The sequence below is a fragment of the Aspergillus candidus genome, assembly GCF_002847045.1.
Source record: "Aspergillus candidus strain CBS 102.13 unplaced genomic scaffold BDW47scaffold_6, whole genome shotgun sequence".
NCBI classification, from domain to species: domain Eukaryota; kingdom Fungi; phylum Ascomycota; class Eurotiomycetes; order Eurotiales; family Aspergillaceae; genus Aspergillus; species Aspergillus candidus.
Window position 1 is genome coordinate 356,800 of NW_020194011.1, and position 18,045 is coordinate 374,844.

General features: G+C 50.0%; 8 protein-coding genes across 8 annotated transcripts; 5 read left to right on the forward strand and 3 right to left on the reverse strand.

The window, feature by feature from the left end:
* Positions 1–44: 44 nt before the first annotated feature.
* BDW47DRAFT_134176 (peroxidase) lies at positions 45–1,186 on the reverse strand (the record flags this gene model as incomplete). Its single annotated transcript, XM_024818027.1, has 2 exons — positions 45–995; positions 1,077–1,186. 2 exons carry the CDS (start codon positions 1,184–1,186, stop codon positions 179–181), a joined length of 927 nt encoding a protein of 308 aa, XP_024675039.1. The 3' UTR covers positions 45–178.
* Positions 1,187–3,353: 2,167 nt separating this feature from the next.
* On the forward strand, positions 3,354–4,525 carry BDW47DRAFT_100384 (SDR family oxidoreductase). Its single transcript, XM_024811417.1, has 4 exons — positions 3,354–3,478; positions 3,527–3,795; positions 3,850–4,166; positions 4,239–4,525. The coding sequence occupies exons 1-4, from the start codon at positions 3,437–3,439 to the stop codon at positions 4,427–4,429; spliced, it is 819 nt and encodes a 272-aa protein (XP_024675040.1). The 5' UTR covers positions 3,354–3,436; the 3' UTR covers positions 4,430–4,525.
* Positions 4,526–4,999: 474 nt separating this feature from the next.
* On the reverse strand, positions 5,000–6,021 carry BDW47DRAFT_123090 (deoxyribonuclease NucA/NucB-domain-containing protein; the record flags this gene model as incomplete). The annotated part of the gene is made up of 4 exons (XM_024815989.1): positions 5,000–5,283; positions 5,339–5,424; positions 5,526–5,824; positions 5,881–6,021. 4 exons carry the CDS (start codon positions 6,019–6,021, stop codon positions 5,000–5,002), a joined length of 810 nt encoding a protein of 269 aa, XP_024675041.1.
* Positions 6,022–7,298: 1,277 nt separating this feature from the next.
* Positions 7,299–7,835, forward strand: BDW47DRAFT_123091 (uncharacterized protein; the record flags this gene model as incomplete). The annotated part of the gene is made up of 2 exons (XM_024815990.1): positions 7,299–7,346; positions 7,395–7,835. 2 exons carry the CDS (start codon positions 7,299–7,301, stop codon positions 7,833–7,835), a joined length of 489 nt encoding a protein of 162 aa, XP_024675042.1.
* A 567-nt stretch (positions 7,836–8,402) lies between these two features.
* On the forward strand, positions 8,403–9,053 carry BDW47DRAFT_123092 (putative arsenate reductase (Arc2); the record flags this gene model as incomplete). Its single annotated transcript, XM_024815991.1, has 3 exons — positions 8,403–8,549; positions 8,623–8,737; positions 8,851–9,053. 3 exons carry the CDS (start codon positions 8,403–8,405, stop codon positions 9,051–9,053), a joined length of 465 nt encoding a protein of 154 aa, XP_024675043.1.
* A 77-nt stretch (positions 9,054–9,130) lies between these two features.
* gmdB (general amidase GmdB) lies at positions 9,131–11,550 on the reverse strand. Its single transcript, XM_024819741.1, has 5 exons — positions 10,749–11,550; positions 10,423–10,698; positions 9,507–10,370; positions 9,366–9,453; positions 9,131–9,311 (listed from the first exon to the last, which is right to left on the reverse strand). Exons 1-5 carry the CDS (start codon positions 11,049–11,051, stop codon positions 9,199–9,201), a joined length of 1,644 nt encoding a protein of 547 aa, XP_024675044.1. The 5' UTR covers positions 11,052–11,550; the 3' UTR covers positions 9,131–9,198.
* Positions 11,551–11,638: 88 nt separating this feature from the next.
* BDW47DRAFT_115615 (NAD(P)/FAD-dependent oxidoreductase) lies at positions 11,639–13,234 on the forward strand (the record flags this gene model as incomplete). The annotated part of the gene is made up of 2 exons (XM_024814819.1): positions 11,639–12,265; positions 12,314–13,234. The coding sequence occupies 2 exons, from the start codon at positions 11,639–11,641 to the stop codon at positions 13,232–13,234; spliced, it is 1,548 nt and encodes a 515-aa protein (XP_024675045.1).
* Positions 13,235–15,562: 2,328 nt separating this feature from the next.
* BDW47DRAFT_74707 (arrestin (or S-antigen), N-terminal domain protein) lies at positions 15,563–17,502 on the forward strand. The gene is made up of 2 exons (XM_024819742.1): positions 15,563–15,811; positions 15,860–17,502. The coding sequence occupies exons 1-2, from the start codon at positions 15,610–15,612 to the stop codon at positions 17,158–17,160; spliced, it is 1,503 nt and encodes a 500-aa protein (XP_024675046.1). The 5' UTR covers positions 15,563–15,609; the 3' UTR covers positions 17,161–17,502.
* The last annotated feature ends 543 nt before the right edge of the window (positions 17,503–18,045 follow it).

The window sequence follows — 18,045 nt, forward strand, 5'->3', positions numbered from 1 at the left end:
ACACGAGAGTGGGGTATAAGAGGTATGATGATAATCTATATCTAGTTAAATACAAGCCGGTCTCTATCTATCTGTATGTACCGCAGGCTCTATCAAACATATCAAACACGCATAAACCGAACAAAAGAAACAGGGGGGAAATAAAACGACAAGACAAGGCAAGGCGAAGACAATATTTTTACAGACGGGCACGAGGCTTCTTGGCCGGCCCCGTAGCAACAGGGCTCTTCTGAGGCGCAGAGATATACCCACCCTTGACATTATCCGTGTTGACGACAGCGCCACTCTCATCCCGACGAACGCCCAACTCAATCAGCTTCGCAAACACCTTCGAGAAGTGATCGAAGAACAGATCCTTATCCTCGGCGTACTTCTCGACCCAAGAGCGGAAGCTGGGATCGTGGATGAGCGCGATATCCGTCGGCAGCATCATCAGCTGCTCGTCGTCCGCCTCGGCGTCGGGATCGTTGTACACGAACTGCTCGACCCCGTTCGGCATCGTCTTCTTCGTCCACGTCAGCCGCAGAAGCAGCTTGAAGAACTGGTTCGAGAACCGCGTCGGGTTGTTCACCCACGGCCCGGAGAACCCGCTGCGGTCCGCGTGCGTGCGGCCCAGGTTGTGGCCGCCGGACAGCGCGACAATCTCCTGGTCGTTGAAGCCCATGCGGTAGAAGATGAAGCGCAGGTGGTCGGCGCCCTGCGCGCCGTCGGGCAGGCGGCCGCGCGGGGGCACCTTGCTGTCGTCGACGAGGTCGGTGCGGCCGGGCTTCCAGGGGATGGAGGGCCCGCCCATCTCGGCGATGGCCGTCACGCCGGCGAGCGTCCACAGGTCCGAGTAGGTGATCCAGGGGTGGGCGGCTTTCACGGGCTCGAGGAAGGCGCGGCCGTGCTGGAGACCGGCGTTGGCGGGGTCGCCGCCTTCGGCTTCGTAGCGCATGCCGGCGCCGTTGGAACCGCCGGTGTCGCTGGCGACATCGTAGGTGCCTGATGCGTGCCTTTAGGAAGTTAGCTTTTCTTCTGGTTCTTCTTCTTCTTCTTTTTTTCTATAAGCGGTCTTGTGAAAAGGTTGAACATACCAAGCAAGACGGACAAAGACGGGACCGGCGCTGCCGTCGTCATAGTCGGGCTTCTTCAGCTGGGCGACGATGTCCTTGCGGACGGCCTCGTAGTCACCGGTAGAGCTCATCTTGGAGAGATTGAATTGGATAGAGGGAGATGAGAGAGGAAAAGTGACAGTCGAGGAAAAAAAGAGGAGGAGAGGAAAGGAGAAATAAATGAGGCGATTCGCACATGAAGAGAACGGGGTCGGTGGATCCGCGAGTTCAATCCGGGGAATGTGACTGGTCGGTGGAGATGCCGAGGTTCGTTCGGTGTTTTTCTTCGTCGGGAGAATTCGATGATAGTGGCAAGGGGGAATTCTACGTAGAATATTTATATAAATATTATAGAAAAATGTCGAATAACATCCATATCATATACAATACCACATTGTATGTAAAATAGAGGTATATGGGTGTATAATATGTTAATATATAAATATAGACCTCGGAACTCTCGTGATCGGGCTTTGCTCCGCAACATCTTCACGTCCTGATTAATCCGGTTTGAGACCCTCCTCACTGGTGGATAGAGGTCCACTCTGGATGAATCCATACTTCATCTCTCTTCCCCGTCAGTCGGATTGTTTGGTGCCAAGACGCTGCATCGGTTGCTCTTCTCTTGTCTAGACCAGGGTAGATCTAAATAGTCAACTAGGTAGATATCGTGGAAGGATCTTGAAGACGGTCAAAATGTTGATAATATTTGACTTCGAAAAGATTGCGAATAGTGGCAAGGCCCCAACATCCCATAGCCTTGCCATGGGCATAGTTGAATGGCGTCATTTCCTTAGTCTCAATTCTGGACAGAAAATCTCTCAGCTTAACGCTCCTGACGACGGAAAGCTGGACTGTTCTGAGTGTCCTTGCAGTTGACCTATCGTGATTTTATCGCCTTCATTCGCAATTCAGCTTCCATATCGCCGCTTCCCCAGATGCTTCCGTCTAGGGTGGTGGTATGAGGACAACCCCGGTTGTCCCTTCTGGGGCCTATGGCACACCCTCCGCGATTTCGTGCTTCAACTGGAGTCTCGGGATGGCGTAGTTTTCTTCTGCTTCTTAAATTTATCGCCTTCAAGTTCGCGTGGGAATATGGTGTTCTCTCATCCTCGCCCAAAGATCTACAAAACAATGATCAATTACCTTGTCTTTCAACGGCATAGGAACAGTGCTGGCTAGGTAACTCTGGTTTTGGGTAGCTTTGAATAGTCCAGGGAGCGATTCTGGACGAGGGAGGACTCGAAAGTCTAACCATATCAATGATGTCGTGGCATGTTGGTGATATGCTGTTACAGTAGTGACATCTTTGGAAGTTTCTGTAAAGGGAACAGGTTGATCATGTGCCTGAAGTTACATCTTGATTGTGCTATCCATTATATTCAAATAAATTGGAATATCATAATAATGTATCCTATATAACCATAATTTCCTCTCCCTGACGACACCGCTTTGAAGATATTCAGACGCAAACTCACTAAGAGACCCATGAGGATTGTGTTACTTCTCAAGACAGATATTAACTGGAGAAGGGTATGCCGAGACACTGTCTAAGCTGGAGTAGGGTTATATATGTTGATATTACTGTTCTCAAAGTGTAAGATTGCAAAATCTCATTACATGCGAAAGTAAAGTATCTACATCCTTGGACACTCCTCGCTCTAACCAAGAACTGGAAACCTCCATATTCCCCAGACATGATCTTCAAGGTCTTGGAAGATTAAGACGTGAGAAAGAGAGTAGGCTAGGAAGTTCTGCTGACAGAGGAAAAGAGAAAGATATCATCAGATAAGGACTTTAGATAACCTTTTTTTCTAGGAGATTCTATATCCAGTGCTACTTGATACAAGCGCAGCATTCTTACCAATACTCAATAGTTATGCCTTTAACCTACTCTGGATATCAAGGTTGACAAAAGATTGCTTTAATGGAATTTCTATTTCTTTTAGAATATCGAGCGAGATTGGATGCAAGTCCCCAGGGATGCATGTAAGCCCTAGGCTCTACGGCGAGATGAAGGCGCCTAGCTTGATCATGACAAAACGCGGCAACCTGGGCTAAGGACGCCATTTTTCCATCCCATTCTATCATCATTATTCATCCAGCAGAATTATTAAGCACCTGGTAGAATATGTTGGTATACTTGTTTATTGAACTATGTCCCAATATAAGATGTGTTATAAAAGGGTACCCATAGTGCTAAGAAGTATCTATATAATATCTTTGTAGCCGAGTGGTATTCTTTCCACAGATATAACAGTCAAGACTAGCTTTTTGCGGTTTCCTACACCCTCACACACCCTCAATTCAACCAGCTTTGAGTTATTTCGCATTCACGCAACATGTCTGTTTACGTTGTCACCGGAGTGTCCAGGGGAATAGGAGTAAGCCTGTTCTCGACCGCGCGTCGCATTAAATCTGATCCAGGCTAGTTTGAGTTTCTCCGGCAGCTCTCGGAAGACCCGAAGAACCTGGTTGTTGGTCTGGTACGCGATGAAGCTGTGACCAAGCAGAAGGTAGCGGCAGAGCTAGGCGACCGCTCTAATATTCACATCCTCCGTGGAGACCTCACCGATTACGGCACCCTGAAGCAAGCCGCGGCTGACACGGCTGAGATCGTGGGCGAGCGTGGTGTCGACTACCTGGTGGCTAATGCAGGCTTGGTGCCCTACCTGGACACCTATGGACCTATCGGCGCGTTGTAGGTCTCTTTGCCTCTAGCGCTAGTCTGTGGCTAATGCGATATATCCAACAGGGCCGATAAGGCTGAGGAGGTTGAGGCAGTCTCATCGCAGCTGTGGCAGACCAACGTCGTCGGTAACATCCACCTATTTCATCTCTTCCTGCCTCTTGTCCTGAAGGGCCAAGTCAAGAAGGTCATTACCATCTCTACCGGTATGGCCGATCTCGACGTGATCAACGACATCGAGATTGATGTTGGTGGTTTATATGCTGCCTCCAAGGCGGCCATGAATATCATCGTGTCCAAGTTCAACGCGCAATACAAGAAAAATGGTGTCCTCTTCCTGAGTATCAGTCCCGGTTTTGTGGAGGTGGGTCGCTACACGGATGGTACGTATCCCTCCTTCCTGGCATCAAGATTGCAGCATTTGGACATGTTGATTGATGCATACCAACTCACAGCCACTCCGGAAGAGGTCCAGGGCTTGACAGGACTCATGGGCAATCTTACAACCTATGCGCCTCACTTCAAGGGTCCGATCACTCCGGAAGAATCCGTCCGACATGTCAGGTCGACTTGGGAGAAGGCTAGTATCGAGGGTGGGTTTGGCGGTGCGTTCATCTCGCATCTTGGAAACAAGCAGTGGTTGTAAGATTTCCCGAGAATATAAGATGTTGCAAAGCATACTACTAGGCTGCAAATATATCTAGACATTTTCTGCGCTCTGTAAGTAATCTTTGGCACACTTCTTATATTGTTGACTTGGGGACTTGTATTGAGATTATGCCAAGCTTATAATTAGCAAATGATATATCTACGACTACTCTATCTGTTCTACGGATCTCACTAGAGGATACTTTCTTATGTACTATCATGTTTCTGGCAGGTATCAAGTTCTAGACAAAAAAAGAATGAGGATACTCGATATAGGGACATCTTTTATATGATAGCTGTGGAAATGGGTGATGGAAAAGCCCATGATATTCAGAGCTATGGAAAAACTTGCTTGATGGTCAAAAAAACTATCAAAATACAAATGGTCAAATGTGTGGGAAAATGCCCTGCAAGCCAGTCGACATGCCAACCCGATTGCAGTCAAATCCACGAAATCAAAGTGCTATAATGTCAATTTCCCTTCCTTTCACATGTGTTACCTTTCTTTGCTGGGTTCTCGTCCTAGACGGCTACTTCAACCAAGGACAATCTCTTCGATGCGTCGAGCCTACGATGCGAATTGAAGGGCTCTCTTACGACGCAAGGACGGGTGCTGCAATTCGGGGCTTTTCTCCTCGCCGAGCAATTCCTTGACCGCTCTAGTCTCGACCACTTCTCCGTCGCGCAGGGAGTAGAAGATCGTATCGTTGTAAGAGGTGGTTTGGTCGCGCGACGAGAGGACGGTGCGGCTACCGTCCTCCAAAAGGAACTCGCGGCGGAGATGAGGGTGGAAAAAATCGGCTGGATCTGGCTCGTGCAGGCCCAATGGGCTGTCCTCGATATCGTCGAAGTCTGCAACCGGTGTCAATGATGAGTCTGACCTGGTGAATCTTGGGTATGCGCGCACCTCTGCTAGCAAGGTCATATTTTCCTCCACCCTTAAACGAGTACTGGTAACCGTCGTTTGCACTATTTCCATTAAGACAGTAGGGACTGCACATTCGTTAATCACACACACACACACACACACACACACACACACACACACACACACACAAAAAGAATGCAAAAACTGGGGAAGCGGGAAAACGTACCTGCCACCTCCACCGGGATTTCCAAAGTTGACCCGGAACGTGCAGGGCTTATTGCCACAGGTAGATCGGAAGAAGCTACTCAAGTCCGTACCCTCTCTCGAGTTTTCAGCTCCGTTAGTGCACCGAATGATTGCTCCGGTGCCACCTTCCTTGGTAGACGCGTAAGGATATTCATCGCAGGTATCGTCATCTTTACTCTGTTTTTTCATTTTGTCATTGCGACATGGGGAAGGGGAGACACAACCAGCCGCCTTCCGGCGTGCGCCGGACTTCCCATCGGGCCCATTGTAGTTCAGAATCTAAAAACAGAAGTCAGCGCCCATATCCTCTCCTGCGGGAGGCAGATTCTCCATACCAACGGCTTGTTAGCGACATATGCCGCGTAGCAGTCATTGTTGCAAGGCCCCGGATATTTTGTACAATCCAAGTTTAACATAGGATGCTGGCTGATGCCGAGAGCAAAAGGGACAAGAGCGATCAATGTGAAAGCGCGCATATTGGATGACTTTGTTATCAAGACAAGACTGATGGAGAGCGTAAAGATGGAAGGAGAGGCAATTGGAAAGCAAGTCCAGTCTCTCCTTATATATCATCAATCCGTCCATCACGGAGCCGATTATAGCAACATATCGCCTTCAGAAGCCAGCCCCGATCTAGAAAATGGTGAGGCAGTTGATCGCCTACACTTGCAGGTTCGAATGCGCCTGACACCTCGCCTTCGAAGGGCTGTAAACCGCTGAAACTGCGTAAGAATTTCAACGTCACTCGAGAGGGGAGCCATTTAGGGCTAAAACGCGGGAGTCAGATTGATGGCTGTGACAAGAACAAGGCTGTGATAGCCTCTATTGTGACTGGGATTTGATAGATTATAAGTGTCTACACAAGGTCAGACACTTGATGATTGCGTATACTTCGGACGACTAATCTTGCCGAGACAAGAACAAGGCTGTCATAGCCTCTATTGGTACAGGGAATCTGGCATACTATGAGTGCCCGCCTAGACCAGGCACGCAATGATTGTGTTAGTTATACTAGCTAAGCTTTCACAATCCTTTGTCAAGAAAGAGACTTGATTGGTATAGTATTTACTGAAGTATAGCTGAGGTGGTACTGATACTATATAGTACATACTCTATGAACTCCACACGGCTGCTTCGAAGGATTCTACATAAATGCTTTGTAGGGTTGTTATAGAGTTCTAGTGGGTGGGGCCTTAGGGTTATACCCCACTCTGGGGTATGCATCCTTGGTTTGACATCCCCAGACACCCCTGTATAGTAAGCTACATGGCCTGTGCCGCGCCGCAGGTCTTTGGGTTAGGCTGCGCCCACTTAGCAGGGTTCTGTATCAGGTTTTTGGTAGTTTTTCTGGTAGTATGCCTTGTAGGATTCTTTAATCAATTCTTGGTAAGAATCTTAGTAAGGCTGTGACGCAAAGAACATCACTCGGCTATCTGAGCTCCTTGAGTACACTTATATGCACTGTCTGGTTTCCGACAGATCAAACATAGAGAGTATATATCTAAAAATAAGCCGAGCCGTATAGAAAGGGCATACTGGCTCAGCCACTATAAAACAAGCAACGTAGTCACTGGCGTAGCTTTTAGTCATACGGGCTGAGCTGTAAGCTTGATCAAGTGCCGCCAAGACTCACAGCATGATGTCAGGCTGTGAGACTAAACAAGTCGCACTGCTTTAATACACCATCCCTACTGGATTTTTTCTGCTCTGTTACCTGAATGCTCTTCTCCCTATCGCATCTATACGTTCCAAGATGGTAGCCTTATTTCCCGTAGTCTGCGCCGCTCCGCTGAGCAAAGAGGTCAGGCTTCCCCTCCCTAGCCTTGGCTCAATACTAACCCCTTTGCAGGTCATGGATCGGTTCATTGAGCGAAATGGCGACGTTAAAGAAGACGACCGGAGTCTTGTCTTTGTGGACAGCATTGACGAATACTACAATGAGCCATCACAGGCACCAATCGAGAATGACAGCAACCCAAATTCTCCCTTCATCGGAAAGACGCCCCAAGAATGTCACCAACTGCTCTTGAAGCTTGTCGAAAATACCGAGTCGGAAATCATGCCCAGCTACTTTGCCATCCTGGACGAGAGGTCCACACGAGACGACACGGTCCTGCTCGTGTGTGCAGAGAGGGACCTCGACGATGAAATCTTGGGCTGGCCGACTGTCCGTGCGACCTTCCAGGCTTCGGCTGTCGCGCTGATGCTTTATCATTCGGGACACAGCAGTGTAGCGGAGGATGTGGAACGGGCTGAAGATGAGCCCGATCATGTCTATCGTGGGCAGTAGTCTACTGTCAATTGATCGATCATAGTGAGGGAGAGAAGCCGAGCGTCTACTACTGGAGCATCTACCACTGGACCTGAGATTAAAATTTGATCCACCTACGGAATTGAGGAACTTGAGGTCTAAGTAATACAACTTGACTTGAACCAAAGTATGCATGCAGTTCAGAATAGACAGCCGGATAGGATATGAAGTTCCAACTCGGGACATCTTGTAAATGTACCGCTTTTGACCATTATCAGATAAATAACATATACTTTCCTGTCACAGTTGGGTAAACTAAGATAACCCAAGTATAACTCCTTGAAGATCTAAGATACCTAGTAGCAGCTAGAATAGAAAGGGCAGAGCTTTTTATTGAACGAGCACGCATAGTTGTTACCCACAGTCACTGTGTAGTAAACCGACTAATCCGACCCCACCAACCATATCCACGCCTTTATTTTTTCTCCGGAACCCACTCCGAGTTCACCGGATTCCAACCACGCCAACGACTCATTTATAAACAACATCTAAAAGAATAGATAAATCACCGAAAAAAAAAAATCAATAAAATAAAACAAGAACAACATGTCCCTTCCCTGGCACGCAGCGTTCCCCTCCCCCCGCACCATCGCCGCCTCCATCCCCCGCGATCGGCTCCTGCAGTGGATGCAGCAAGGCCGTGTCCCAGGAAAAGACTATGTCGTTGTTGATTTGCGACGGACGGATCATGAGGTATTTCTTCTTATTTTCCTTTCTTTTCTTATACCATATATACAAATATCGAAATATATATCTGACAAACAAGGGCGGCACCATCAAACACTCCCTCAACCTCCCCGCCCAAACGCTCTACCCCTCGCTGCCCACCCTCTACGAAATGCTCGCTGCTGCGGGGGTGAAGCATGTTTTGTGGTTTTGCGGTGAGTTTTTTTTATTCTTTTATTTTTTAAAATTTCCTATCATGCTAGGTAGCATAATTGTATTTTCAATGAAAATACAATCGAAAAAATATCAAAATAGCTAATATACGAAGGATCATCGGCCGGCCGCGGCACCCGCGCCGCAAACTGGTTCGCGGACCTACTGGAGGACCGCGGGGATCGCTCCATGCAGAGTCTCGTCCTGCAGGGCGGCATCAAAGGGTGGGTTGCCGCGGGGGAGGACTATCGGGCTTGCATGGAGGGGTTTGATGAGCGGGTCTGGGTGGAGAGTGGGGTGTTGGGGGGGTCTCAGTAGTGTATCATAGATAGGCGATATGATAGGATTAAGGATGGTAAGTACTAGGACGGTTAAGTAGGATTGAAATGTGGAAAGAATAAGAGGATAGGATGGTGGAAATGGCTTTAATGGTCCCAGGGCTACGTGCTGTATATAGTATTGTCTACTGAAGATCCCTCTCAATTATGGCTGCTGCTGACAGACATCGTTCGTCCTGGTATTGCGGTGCGACAATCTGAAGGGCGCAGGGTGCTCCGTCTACGGCCTGTGGGTCATCTAAGTAATTGTCAGCCGTGATTCACCCTAGGATCAATCGATTGATCGACGTACAACTTGGCTGGACGCCATCGTGGATCGCCATCGGCTCGGGGTCGAGCGCTTGCGACGCTTTCCCGTAAGGGATAATGCACGCGGGGTACTTGGATTGGTTAGCAATTATATCCCTCGCACGGAATTGCTACTAGAACATACATCAAGCACGTTCCACACTGCAGTGTACAGAGGCCATCCGTACGTATCGTGCGGCACCGCCGTGCTCTGCGCGCCGGGCCCGAGCACCACATCCAGGCCATTCGACACCCATGCCTCGCGCCAGGCCTCCGCGTACGCGACCCGCGCATTGTACAGGGCGTCGATCTTTGTGAAGGTCTCCAGATCCTGCGACACGGGAAATGGACCGGAAAACATCGGAGACGGGGCTTTAGCGGCGGATGCGATCAGAGGTTCCCCGCTGGGGCTAATGTGGTCGAGACGGGGACCCATAGTCAAGTACTGGAACGCGAGACGGTTGGCGTAGGAAACACTGCGTTGGGGCGCATCTCCCAACCGCACGATGCGATGGCCTTTGGCGGACAATGCTTTGATGGCGGATTCTAGTGCGCGGCGCACCGGGGGATGCAGTGGGAAGTGCGAGTCTTCTGTAAGGATTCCGATGGTAAGTGGTGATTGAAGGCTGGGGCCTGTGAGCCAGGGGATTGCGCTGGCTGTTGCGTCGTATCGCCAGGGTTCAGCCCCGAGAACGTGCGACATGAACAGCTTGAGATCTCCCAGGCTGTTTGCGAGCGGCCCTGCTGCTGTAGTGGGTCCCGGGAGGCCCTCGCTCATCCCGGTTACCAGCCCACTACAGGGGATGCGATTGGCCGTCGGATTGAACCCGTACACGCCGCAGCAGAGAGCGGGGATTCGGACGGAGCCTGCGATGTCTGTCCCCACACCGAGGATCGAGCCTCGGAAGGCGACCAACGCCCCTTCGCCGCCACTTGATCCTCCGGCTGTCAGGTTGGTGTTGTGCGGGTTCAATGTGCGGCCGTAGATGTTGTTTTCGGAATCGCCGGTCTGGGTCTATGTTAATGGAGTGTAGAGAGAAAACATAGGGTTGGGTACAGACCATCAAGGTCTGCGGGATATTCGTCTTCACGTAGAGCACTGCACCCTTGTCTAGCAGCATGTTCACCAATGGCGAATTTGAGCTGGCCGGCGGATGCTCAAGAAATGAAACATAGCCCACGGTGTTTTGAATTCCTTCAATACGGAAGCAGTCTTTAAGACTGACGGGCAACCCGTGCAAAGGACCCACCACCTTCTTCTCTCGCCTCAGGTAATCATCAAGATACTGGGCTCGTTCCAGGGCGCGGGGGAAAAAGTGCTCAGTCAGACAGGAGGTCTATCAAGTTAGAGAGGCTGATTTTGATTGAGATGATCTGATGACCTTACCAACTGCTGGGCAATAGCTGCACGCTTGCAAAACGCAGTCGTCACGGCCAGCGAGCTCACCTCACCCGCCGCAAGCTGCCGGAGGAGCTCCTCTGCTGTATAGTTTTCTGTAATCTGGAGTTCTCGTTCGGAGAGAATACCGCTGCGACGAGGTATATCTGCTTCCATTAGATTGCCATTTTGCGGCAACGATGCGAGAAGTTTGTCGTCCAGTCTCCATTTAGAGGGGATGGCAGAGGCAAGCTGTTTGCGCTTCTGCGCGACTGTCGTGCGCCAAATCTTAGCTGTCGTGGTCTGTGTCATAATTGAGAGATGCAAATCCCTTGAAGTTGTGTACTGAAATGTCGGTTTGATGAGGGTTATGTCTGATCTCAGCCTGGGCTCGGACGTGCAATGCCCCTCACTGATCCCCGCTTCTCATCTACCCAATTAGGAGAGTTTGCTGTATGGGACGCTCAGACAATCAAGAAATAATCAAACCATCTTATTCCTATTTCATCATTCTATCATGGCGTGGGCCTCGATTGGGTAGGAGGTTGACCCTAATTTCCGAGCTAACATGGATCAGCCAGCACTGTCAACGCGCAAAATGCCCTTACCAGGCAATGCGGATGACACTATAAGGCTAGCTATTCGGGAAGCCAAGTATATTCTCCACTGCTGCCGAGTTCCACGATTGCCTTCCTCATCGGGCACTGTGATAGTCACCAGGAATACTCCGTCTTGGCTCTATCCCCAATTAGCTGCAACAACCGAAACGCCGAACAACACCATTTCGGCTTTATCAATCGCTGATAAGCTCGCATGTCTCGTCAAAGCTGTAAGCGTATTTCTTCATTTTTTTAAACCTACTATACCTTCTCAAACCCATCTTTGTCACCCCTCCCATCATGGCCTTCGTACAAGCCTCACTGTTTGATCCGGCAATCCCACTTAAGGCCCGACAGGACGCCTTAAAGCGGGCCTTGTCCGATCCAGGCATTCCTGCAACCCCGACCACTACTTCTTTCTGGCTGAAGCAGCCACACCCGAAATTGGCAAAGGCTCAGTCGTCGACACTACCCAGCCAAGCCGAGATCGTGATTATTGGCTCGGGGATTACCGGCACATCCATCGCTAGAACCATTTTGAAGGGGTCCCGTGGCCAAGGGCAAAACTCTTCTTGTCCAAAGATCGTTATTCTGGAGGCGCGCAATACTTGTAGCGGTGCGACTGGTCGCAATGGAGGCCACATTCTGGAAACAGTCGAGGAGTTCACCGATTTTGAAGCCAAGTATGGGTTAGAGGCGGCTAAGAAGATAACGCGGTTCCGACTCGCCCATCTTCCGGAGATACTCAGTGTGGCGGATGAGTATGGGTTGACTGAGGAATCTCAGACAAGAAAAGTGCAGTTCTTGAGTGCCTACTTCGATGAGGAGAAATGGCAGGAATCTGTTCGTTGTATCCGGAGGTTCAAGGAATGCATGCCAGAAGAAGCCGCCGAATGGAAGATATTCGAGCGAGAGGATATCCCCGAGGTTGGTGAAAGATGACCCCCGTACAGAAGAATGCAGCTCACTTTCCAGAAATTCGGTCTCTCGACTGCTCGAGGCGTTATCGCTGGCCCGGCTGGTGCGCTTTGGCCATATAGATTTGTGACTGGCGTATTGGCACGTCTGCATCAAGAATTCCCAGGGGAGTTATGCATCGAGACCAACACACCCGTAACAGCGATCCATAATGACCACAACACAAACACTCCTGATCTTCCTTGCTCCGTTGTCACAGCGAGAGGCAAAATCCGCACCCGCCATGTCATTCACTGCACCAATGCCCACGTTGGTCATCTCGTCCCAGGTCTGAGAGGCCGCATTTACCCGATTCGAGGACAAATGTCTGCACAAAACGCCGGTGTCAAATTCATAAACCAGGGCACAGAGAATTCCTGGTTGTTCAACTATGAAAGAGGATTTGACTATCTTACCCAGTTGCCTTCTGGGGGTCAAGCGGATGCTGCCAAGATGATGTTTGGTGGTGGATTTGCCCAAGGCCAAACCGGAGGCGTTGCAGACATAGGCATCTCCACTGACTCTGAACTGAGTTTCTATGCAGATATCCATCTATCTGGCGCTCTAAGTAGTATTTTCGGTCGAGAGAATTGGGGGGCCGTTTCTGGACCTAGCGTGGAACAGATGTGGACTGGGAATATGGGATTCAGTGCTGATGGGAATCCGTGGGTGGGTAGATTACCCCTCTCTGCCACTCAGAGAGGCGGGGACAAAGACAGCCATGGTGCCGAATGGGTAGCTTGTGCATTCTCGGGCGAAGGAATGGTCCAAGCATGGTTGTGTGGAAAAGCGTTGGCTCTGATGGTTCTAAATCATGACCAACAGTCCTCTGGTGCTGGTGATCTCTCTTGGTTTCCGGAGCAGCTGCTCGTGACCGAGGACAGACTTCATGATTCTGTCCTGTCCGGAAGTGTTGATGATGAAAGTTTGGGTGTATAGAGACAGTTAGATAGTGTATGATGTATCATGGTTTGAAGATGTATAGTTCAACGTTGAATTTAGTCAAAGTCCGAGTCATGTGTTCATGAAGAACCTCAGGCATGTCTACCTGCTTTCTCTCCTCCCTTCGCTTCCTCTGCATGTATATTCGCATCACCAATGCAAGTACCTCACCACGCTATCAACATCCTGTAATATGCCACTCCTTCTCGTGCTCGTACCATACCGTTGATACAGTGAAAGTTACGCAGTCCCAGCTGACAGGGGAGAATGACTACCAAACTATTGATAAGGAAATCTGAGAAAGCATGTGCCTGACAATATTAGTCTGAATCATGACACAAAAAGGTTGATCACAATCTACCACCGGTGATAGACTTAGATGGGGCCTACGAGCAACCCACCCAGATCAAGTACGCTAACTTTGTCGGGTCAACTATAGGGTCCAATTCTCACTCCGCTCGCGAAGTCCGCTCCGAAGTCCGCTCAACCGCTAGTCTGCTAGTCTCCATGGCGTTTCCATTGGCGCCCTTTTTGACATTCAAAATTTGATCTTCCGCAAGGGCTGACTGGGGCGGTAATTGAAGCGATTGTTCAAAAGATCATGAGATGTAGCCATCTCTATGGACGGACGGACTAGTCTTTTCCCGAAAGGCGTTGAAAGTCGGCATCCCGCCGTCTAAACACGCCATGGCGCATGTCGGACTAGCGAATATTGGGGACGTGCGGGTCCCGACAATGGCGCCGATGGCTATCTCCGGCAAGTGGATTCGTTGGGGGGACGTGCCATCACCGTCAAACAAGCAGCTGGGAAGCTAAGATATAGGGCAGAAGTTTGAACCGAAGGATAGCAGCGGATATAAATTTGGGTAAGACCATGTTGGTGAAGGATTATGATGGCGCCATGAGTGCATACTTGACAAGGTGATGTTATAAATCCTCCGCAATAAGATTGATGTTGGTATTGCTAGGTCTCGGCTAAGCTCGGCATCGGCTATCATCGCAGCTTCATCGAATCGGGAGCGGATCCCACTATCAACTTTCTTCTTCCCTTCTCCGTGGAACCTGCCATCAAATGTCCCATGTGTCTTCAAGCCCACTCGGATGGTAGGATAGGTATGTTCTGGCGGTCGTTGATCTAGACGTATCATCCAACAGATGTCTTTCTACACTAATCAGAAAGCAGGACCTATAGTTCGCCGTACCAGGACATCCCCCGACGGCACGGCCAATAAAAGGACCATGTGGACACCGCCCATGCTAAAGGGCGTGCACGTCGAATCCTTCGGCCGATTCCAGACTCACCATGCTACATCTAGCCACGGTTCATAGGATCGTGACAATGAGCATGGGCTCCTGACCAAGGACGACTGGCTTACCGACTCGGTGCAAAGTTGGTGGTTTTACTCGCTGGAGTATAGCATCGGGTTGCGTAATTTATCGTCAGAACCATACACCATTGTCAATAATCTCGATGATGGTTCCAAAATGCTGCTTCTTCTTCTCGGTCTTGGAGGATCTGCAATCACGTTTGACATCATCTCCAGCTTTGAAAGAATTTACCGATCTTTATGTGACCCGATCTACCGGTTGACCGATGTTCTCTTACATGGACCCTGTACGAGGGACTCAAGACGATCATGACTAATTCACGAGAATACTAAGATTGCGTATGATCATTCCGTCCTGCCAAGGGATGTCATTGCAAGGGCGTGGCCGATCCTCGGGCGTGGCCGATCCTAAGGCGCGATAACCAATCAGACACCATGGAACAAGCTTCATCTCTAATCATGAGCCAGAAATCATATTAATCAGCCCTGTGCAGATATTTTGGACGCGTCAAAGGGCGTGCATTAGTACGAAATAGGAAGACGAACAAAGCTCAACTTGAGTCACAACCTGCCAAAAAATAGGGAGATTTCTCAGCAGAATGATTTCAAACCATTCGAACGAGGAGCATGTCAGTGTATTTATGACCCAAGCTTCCATCTCACTTGGGATATTTATTCTCCGGCAAGGCGTGGAGATAAATACATACTTTCAAGACTAGTTATATCTGCTCTGCTCCACTGTGCTTTTCCATTACCCAACCACAACACCATCCCTACATTCATCTGCGAAGCTTCCCTCGGCTTTTTTTGCTCTTGATTTTCTTTTTTGTTTTAAACAAAAAAGAAATTTTTTAAAAAAAAAAAGGGAAGAAAAGAAAAGGATCCTTGAAGCATCGACCTGTTTTATCTTTTTATTTAACCCCAAGGTCGCCGTTTCCCTTCCCGTGTTTTCTCGCTGTATACACCCATATATATACAAGCTACCTTCCTTCACCTCTTAATATTGCAGACCCTACCTAGGCATATTGAGTCACATCTCAAATCATGCCGTCATCCCTTTCAACCCGAGGTTCTAGTTCTCTCGAGACCTTCACCAACTATGCGCGGCCCAAGATCAATATCGAGCTGGTCAACCAGGCCGATGGGCTCGTCAACTCATACACCTCCAAAGATCGCATCGAAGGAACGGCGATGGTGACAGTAGACCGAGATACACGTTTCGACGAAGTTGATATAACATTTGAAGGTATGCTGCCTACCGTGGATGGTGCCTATCATATACTGAGTAAAAAAGGTACAGCGAGAACCTCTGTCGAGCGTTCTGCTCTGCCCGGCCGCACAGGGGCCTATCAGACCTTCCTGCGCCTGCGTCAACCCATTGACGATACTCTTTACCCTACACCACGAGTTTTTGAACCGGGACGTACCTACCAATTTCCCTTCACTTTCGTCGTGCCCGATCGTCTGCTCCCCCACGCATGTAGCCATCACAAAACCAACCAGCACGTTGGGCGCTCCCACACCATGGTCCCCCCATCGCTCGGTGATCCCATGTTAGCCAGCGATGGAAAATCCCTTCTAGATGACCTATCCCCGGAAATGTGCCGCGTCTCGTACGTAATCCGCGTGGTTGTCAACCGTCGATCCAACTCAAGCCGAAACGACACCAAGACGCTCGTCTCCGCCGGAAAGAAAGTGCGCGTCGTCCCCGTGATTGACGAGGAGCCTCCCCTCAACTTCACTGATCAGGATAGCGTCTATTGCACGCGGAGAGAGAAAGACGTCAAGCGCGGCTTGATGCGCAGCAAGCTCGGCCGGCTCGTGGTCACCGCGTCCCAACCCAAACCCGTCCGGCTCAGCCCACCCAATGGTGCTGACAGCGACATCGTCAGCACCGCTGCCACCGTGCATCTGCGCTTCGACCCTGTTGGCTCCGAGTTGCCCCCGCGCCTAGGCACCGTCTGGTCTCGTCTGCGCGCATCAACCTTCTACAGCGCCGAGCCCTGGGCGGACTATCCGTCAGCCTCGAGCGCCCTGCTCTGGACGCAGGTCGGCCGGGGCATCTATTCTGAGACCGCCCCGCTATCCAAGCTCTGTGTCGCTTCTGCACAGTGGACCAAGCACTCCGCCGTCACTTTCGACCGTTGCGACTCGCTGCAGTCCACCTCGTCGGAAGATTCCCTCGCGGCGTCGTCGACCAGCCCCGCAAGGCAGACCTACTACACCGCGTCGGTCGTCATTCCCATTACCCTCCCAACGTCCAAGGCCTTTGTCCCGACATTTCATTCGTGTCTGATCTCCCGCACCTACACCCTCGAACTGAGCATCTCCTATCACACCCCCTGCGCAAACCTCGTCAGCCCATCCGCTTCCCTGCGCGTGCCCATCCAGCTTGTCAGTCAGCCACGCCTAGGTGGGAAGGGCTCCGAACTCGATATCTCCCAGGCTGAGGTCAACGCGGAGTTCTTTTCTCCACGAAGGGCACCCGTTACTGATTCGTCCCCGTGTCCACCCCCACCGGAATACACTGCCCTACAGGGGCCGATTCTGCGGCCGGATCAAGGCGTCGGGTTGCTTTCCGCTGGGCAAGCTTGAAACTAGCTCGAGAGTTGGCAAAAGCCCCAGTTACCAGAGGAATCGACATACTACGACCACGACAAGTGTCTCACTAATAATTTCCACCGCTCCCTAAAATCAAAACACAGGCGGAAGAAGATTAACCCTTCAGCATACGGTGTTTTGTCAAGTGCATTTGTTACATTTTCAGAATATACCCCATTTTCTTTTGTTGTTAGCGATAACGGACGTCTCTGGGCGAACCTTTCTTTTCTTTTTTTTCCTGTTTCTTTCTTGCCCCGTACTTTTCCTTGGTATGCGTGTGTACGTGTGTATGCTTGAGCTTGGGGAAGAACCACTGGGGCTGATTCTGAGTTGTCAGTTGGTGGTTCTCATACGATAGATCTATCTCAAATATAATTTCTTCGTCAAATTTCGTTCGTCTAGACTGCTGAGCCTTGAAATATGGGCAAATAACTCAGTCTAGCGCAGTCTGACTATCAATCATACACCCAAGAAGCTAGTAACAGGGATCTAGACTATCAGCAGGGTTTCCCCGCGAAATAATATTCTGGAGTACAAGTGAGAGAAGCATGCAGGGACTAGATGGTACGTCTGACATGCAATCTCGTCAATGAGAGTTGACTTCATCAGAGGGATGGATGGTGATCCGGGGCAAATATCGTCAGCCCTAATGCGCTGGCATGCTCCTCCTCGACACTTGCAATACTTGCCACCGTACCACTTGAGTTCCGCGATACCACGATGGAGGCCTGGAATATAATCTGCCGAGATTGTCTCTCAGTCCTTTTTCGTCAATCACCAAGGCATCATGGAGTTGTACAAGATCCCCACCTGAAACTGTGGCTGTCTAAGCCCGTTTGAGGATCCATGTGTCTGAAGGGGGGCCATGCACATGGCCGT